The sequence below is a fragment of the Eurypyga helias genome, unplaced genomic scaffold, assembly GCF_000690775.1.
Source record: "Eurypyga helias isolate BGI_N326 unplaced genomic scaffold, ASM69077v1 scaffold27798, whole genome shotgun sequence".
Classification (NCBI taxonomy): domain Eukaryota; kingdom Metazoa; phylum Chordata; class Aves; order Eurypygiformes; family Eurypygidae; genus Eurypyga; species Eurypyga helias.
Window position 1 is genome coordinate 43,158 of NW_010269281.1, and position 6,000 is coordinate 49,157.

At 46.5% G+C, this 6,000-nt stretch overlaps 1 protein-coding gene across 1 annotated transcript in view; it reads right to left on the reverse strand.

Annotated features, from left to right (window-relative positions):
• Positions 1-5,104, reverse strand: part of LOC104514391 (muscleblind-like protein 3) — a gene marked incomplete at its 3' end in the record, with an annotated part of 46,310 nt that extends 41,206 nt beyond the window's left edge. The window contains exon 1 of the mRNA XM_010158055.1: positions 4,913-5,104. Coding sequence (XP_010156357.1) covers positions 4,913-5,086 — 174 coding nt within the window. The remainder of the gene's footprint in view (positions 1-4,912) is intronic.
• Positions 5,105-6,000: the final 896 nt, after the last annotated feature.

Genomic DNA, 6,000 nt, shown 5'->3' on the forward strand with positions numbered 1-6,000 from the left:
TCTCCTTGAAGTACCACTCTACTTTAAGAGAAATACAATAGCAACAGTTCTTATTTGTAAGTCTAAATACATTTTCCCCGCTTTTAGATGTTTCATTCTGTAGTTACAAAAGCACTTATAAGGTGCCATAAGAGAAGACAGAAAGCTGCTGCAATCTACGCAGGTATGTGCCTCAATGACCATGGAAAATAAAGGTTTCTCACAAAGGTGACTTGGCTCAACACTGTTCATCTAGTTTATTTGCATCTCCATTACACTGAGCTGAGACAGGCAGTCAGAGTGTCTCCAAAAATATCTCTATGGCTTTGTTTGCTTTCTTCTTCCTCTGTGAGATCGTAACCATATGCTAAGTTTAGTGGGTGTTTTTAGTTGTTTCCTAGTTTGGAGTTTATTTAAATGAAAAAAAAAAAAAAGAAAAAAAATAGATTTGGTTGCAAACCACTAACAGTCAGGAATAATTCTAGTGAAGTCAGCATAAACCAGGTACAAATTAGCATGAAAACTACAAGGAACAGCCTCAGGTACACCAGTTTCAAGATCATATGGTACGTTTATTGCCCAAGCATAGTGAACTTTTTAGATTGCCGTGGGACTCTGAATACTATTACCAGATAATAACACTTCTTTTAGAAAACAGACAATTTAGACAAAACTGTACTTTTAACTCCTGATTTTATGCCTGTTCACAGACAACTCACCTTTTTTTAATATAGAAGAGAACTGCTTTGAAACACGCAATAGCTCAGTGATGCTTTTTGTATTAGACCGCCCCAAAGTCAAAATTCATACCCCTGAAATTTTCACCACACTATTTTCTTGTCTTTCAAAATGCTCTTCAAAACTTGGATTTGCATATGGAAACATCTACATTCATAAGGCAAATTTTAAAAACCACCACCACACCTCACAAAGCTGGGCTTTTTTTTTTTTAACCCTGAGTCCAAAGTGCAGATCCCCAAACTGTGAGCAGTATAAACCAAAGCCCCTGTGCCTATTTTTATATAATAGGCCATCTCCTGATACCCATCTCTCTGCTTACTGCTCAATTAGCATATCTAGTGACCAAAGAAGGTGCTTTTTTTCCTTCCTGACATCTTCAGAAATAAAGAACACAACTAACAATTCGCTGGCCAGGGAATTAAGAATCAGACAGGCCCCTACCGCACCAGCCTGATCCAGCCTGAAGAGGAAGGTTAATGACTTGATGAGGGCTTACAGACAGCCCACCAGTGCCTCTGTACAAACTGCCAGGAGCCAGCAAACCGCGCTGACGGCTGCAAAAAGCAACAGCTACGCAGGGGCCGGTGCACACCAAGCCCAGGAGGAGAGCTGAGGAATGAACCCAAAGGCCACTGGGGCTTACAGTGATGACAGTACACTCTGCACACTCCTCTCCTTTGTTCAGAACATCTCAGTGCCACAGGACCTGCCTAGGAGGTACCCGGAGCATTGGCTGCTGCCCAGCAGCCTCGTGGTCACTTCCGGCAGGAGGGTGGCCCAGCGGTACCTGGCTCTCGTGCCTCTGGACTGCCCTCCACCAAGCAGCACAGGCTGGCCCTTCCATTCACACGAATTATCTCGGACAACACTGTTCTTCCAGAATAATGAGGGGGGAAGCGCGAGCAGAGAGCGAGAGCTCTCTTGGCATCCAATTCAAATCTGCAAACAGCTTCTCACAAGGAACTATTTTTAAGTTTCGTATCAATCTGCTTGAGAAAGGTTCCTTCTGCTGCCTACAAATGTGCAAACTCCCCCTTCGAGGAACCACACAGCTCAGGACAGCAAGATCCAGCCCCACACTTGCAACCTAATCAAGGCTCAGTATTTCATAACCAAAGCATTGCACAACCATCCAGCGCTCCCCCAGAGCATGCTCTGGTGAACCCCGCCCGAGCATCCGTGAAGCCTCCCCCATTACCTTCAGGAGTCCTGGGTGTTCTTCACAAGCTTACAGGTACACTTTCACCCGTGAGCCACCCCACACTGGGCAGCCTGACTGCTTCTGGAAGCATTACTGCTCTTAGCACTGCACCAGAGGCAGAAGCGCTATATAAGACTGAGGGGAAAAAAGGAAAAAATGAGATGCAGCAAGCATATAGATGCTGTGCGTGACCTGGCCAGTGAGGTGAAGCCATTGTATGCTGTGTTATCAGAAGTTCCTGTATGAAGGCATTGTTCAGGCTTAAGAGGTCTGTGAGAAATAAAACAAGCAACAGCACTACACAATGGATGCAGATAAGCAACCTCTGAACAAAGCCCTGGGCGACTGCAAGACAAGGGGAAAACTTATTAGCTGCGAGCATCCTATATCCTGTCTCCAATAAAGCAACGCAGATGTTCTGCTAATGCAGGGCGTGAAGAGATGAAAAGAGCACTAAGCTGCTATGGAGCCCTGCGCAGGAGAGAGGGGCGGTGTGGGAAAGAGCGGCCGAGCGCACAAGGATGTCCACAGCGTGGTCATGAAAAGCCTCTTCTCGGCAGGGTTGAGAACGTAACCTCTCTCGTCACCAGGGCGGAAGGCCACCGTGATGACGGCGAGCCCCCCGATACCGCTGCAAACAGGGTTTGCAAGCCCTGCTCCAGCCCAAGAACAGAAAGAGCATTGTTGGAGAGTTCAGTCACCAGGGCGGTTATCTCCAGCGGGAAACACGTGGCGTACGCGCAGGGAGGCCGTGGTGCTGGGGACCGCACCTCTCCCTGGCACAGCACCCACAGGGCCCTCAAAGCTCCCAGAGCCATGGGGCTGGAGGAGGGAACTGCTCCGAGACCCACTTCTCATTGACAAGTGGGGTGCAGAAACAGTCCCAGCATCAACCCTTGGCCAAGTGCTCTGCCCAGTCTGACTTCTGCTCCCAGTGTACTTCCCAAAGGCAGAGATGTCGGCCCTCCACGAGGCTTTCCTAAGCCTCAAAAATCTGGCAAATCTGTTCCCTGGAAAATTCAGGCCACTTAACTAGCACATACTGGGCATCTGCTACTGTGTCAAGAAAAAACTGCAATGAGAACATTATTTAACAGCCAGTTACAAGGGAAACACACTGGGCTGTATGATCATACCCAACTCCTTCGGTTTTGGGGTTTTTTTGCTTTCTTAACATGGTGTTCCCCATCCCATTCCCCACTGCTGAAGCCAAAGTATTTGCTCGTGCCAGTGGGTGGGACTTGAACCTAAGCTGCCCACCGACGTCGTCCTGCCCATCTCACAGCCCCAGCTGTGCAGAGAAGGGCTGGCACAGAGAGCCTGGGCATGCTGCAGGCACTGCACCCCAACCAGCACACACGGGGAAGCATCACCCGCCGGGTGACACTGGGCTACAGCACAGCTCGGAGCCGAGCCAAGCTGGGTGGCTGCACAAGGGACACCTCCCCAGGATGCTGCGGACATCACGCAAGTTCTGCAAGGGGCACCACACTACCCTGCGCTCCTTTCCGTTCACAAGAAAATGCTGTAAAATGCAAACGTATTAATCTCTTAATTCAAAGTATCTGCACTGCCACAGGCTACAATTCATAAGTTTCAAGGCATAAAATAAAGAACATGGCTTGCTTTTTTCCCCCTCCAATAACAGTACTTTTGTCTCTCTCTGTCAGCAAACCAGCAATGTAAATGAACATTTGAAAGTCACTGTGTAACAAAGAGTCATTGCATACAATCAGATTAAAAAGAGCAAAAACGAATGCAAATAGGAAGCTTGAGCTTCTTGGTAACAGGGAACAGGAGTGAAAATACAAAGAAGCCACAAACAGTAACAAAAAGGGTAAACCTGTGTTAGACCGGATCCAGCCCCAGTCTGAACCTGTGCATACATAATCCCGCCACTTCTGTTACTCATTATGTTCATAAATATAAACCAAATCTTCCCAAGCAACAGTTGAAGTTCAAGGGAAAACAACTAAGCTTGTAAAATTTACCAGATTCCTTGTAGAAACTCCAACAGGTTAATTACTGTGATCAAAACATTGAACACAATGCCAAGAGTTCTCAGAAGCAATCAGTTATCCATACTGTCTCGGGGTTTTTACCATCCTATTTAAAACACCTTTCAGGAGCCACATTTCTGGGAAAAAGGGTTAAAAAAAAGTGGATGTTCCTTTCCCATGGTGAAGAGACCTCAAACAGGGATGCCCACCTCCCTGTCCTGTGACCCCCAATCTCCCCACTCTGACTCGAACCCTGGGTATTTGGTAAATTTTGAAAGTCACCCCCTGAGCTCCAACAGGGCCAAGCAACCACGGGCCATTCACTGCCTGCAAAATCGACTCTGCAGAGATGAGCACCAGAAAAAGGCTCAGCTGTACCTGGGCCAGGCCTAGCAGAGCCATTGTGTTTGCACATCCCTCGCAGAAAGCATTCTCCCAACTCCCATTTTTCTGGGAGCGCTGCTCTCCAAATATTTTGGCTGTTCCTTATCTACAGGACAGCATTGGAGTGCATCTGCAACTCTGTCTCCAGGAAATACACATAAAGCTGATTCATTATCTTAAAATGCTGCTTTCATTTCTGCTCATTAAAAGCACATTGCAGATCCCTGTGCTGAACGCGCAGCCGATGTGCTCTGGACACAAATTAAAGCAGTGGGTTTCAGTTCTCTACTTTTCCCATTTCGGTTTCATTTGCTGCCCACAACATGCATTCTCCATTTCGAGGACAGCTGTATCAGACCTGAGCTTCCCTTGGGAAACGCTCCGGATAAAATCCTCTCTCTCCCTGCGATGCCTGGCACTGCGGGCAATCGCACTTGATGTCAGACCCAACCTAGATTTCAGGAGCTACATCCCGCACTGGCATCCTCCTCCCTGCCGAAAGAGAGCAAGGAACAGTTCTGCACAGCCCACACCCCGGCACGCCGAGCCGTTTGGAAGAGAAAGGAAAGCAAGAAAGCTTAGGTAACGCACGCGCTACAGTCCTCACCTTTAGGGAGTCAAAGCAGGCAATAACTCGACCGTTTTCCACATGGCAACTCCGTGACGGATGGGCGAACTTGCACTCTGCATCAGACCGAGAACAAGTACCTCTCTGAAACTCTCGACACACTTCTAACGTCAGCCATTTTGTATCACGAACCAGGGACACGTTTACAGCCATATTAAAAAAACCAAAAATTAAAATGCAAGCAATCGCACCCTTCTTCAGGGCAATATTCACTGACGTGGGTTTTTTTTCTTCTTTTTTTTTTTTAAAAAAAGGGTAAAAAAGTGAATTCAAGTTAAATGTGAAGAAATAACTAACTTGTTGCTTTGGTAGAACTCCTATTCATCAGCACTTAGGTTTTCATTTAAGTCAAATCGTGTTCGTTTAAACAAGAATTAAACATAAAGCCAATCATAAAATAGAAATCTTATCAGAACAAATGAAAAATCAAATTAGAGGCCAGCTCCTAAAAGTGCAATTGTAGAAGTTAAAATATAAGTGTTATATTTTGTGCCACTGCCGAAGTTACTTGCAAATAACTGGCAGACTTTCAAAAGAATTCTGTGCTCTCCAGTTAATGGTTTCAATTATTCTTGCAAAAAGCATATGCTGCTGGCAGCACTTCAGTTTGTGGAATGGTCTCAGTCCTTGGGGAGAAAACTTCGGGTTGGGGTTTTTTTTTTCCTTCTATTTCTTGCTTCTAAAAATTACGGTTCATGAACATCAAAATGAGCAAAATGATGTCTGATTTTTTTTTCCCCTCTTTCTTTTCTTTTAAATATTTGCTACATAGTCGGGGAAGGAAAAAAAAAATAAAATGGCTGAGCAAACTGCGTGTAAACGGGGAGGGGAAAAAAAAAAAGAACAAAAAAAAGGGCAAGGCTGGAGGAGTTGCCGTCAGGGCACGAACCGCAAGCAACGCCGAATTAAAAAGAGAGGGGCGAGGGGCAGAGAGGCAGCCCTAGACAGAAATCCAAGCAGCGGTGGCTTCAGGAAAGGCACTTTTCAGCAACCTGCAGGAAAAAGAGAAATAGAATCAGGCTCGAGCCGACGGCCGGCCCCGCTCAGGCGGGCGCGGGGCTGCCCGG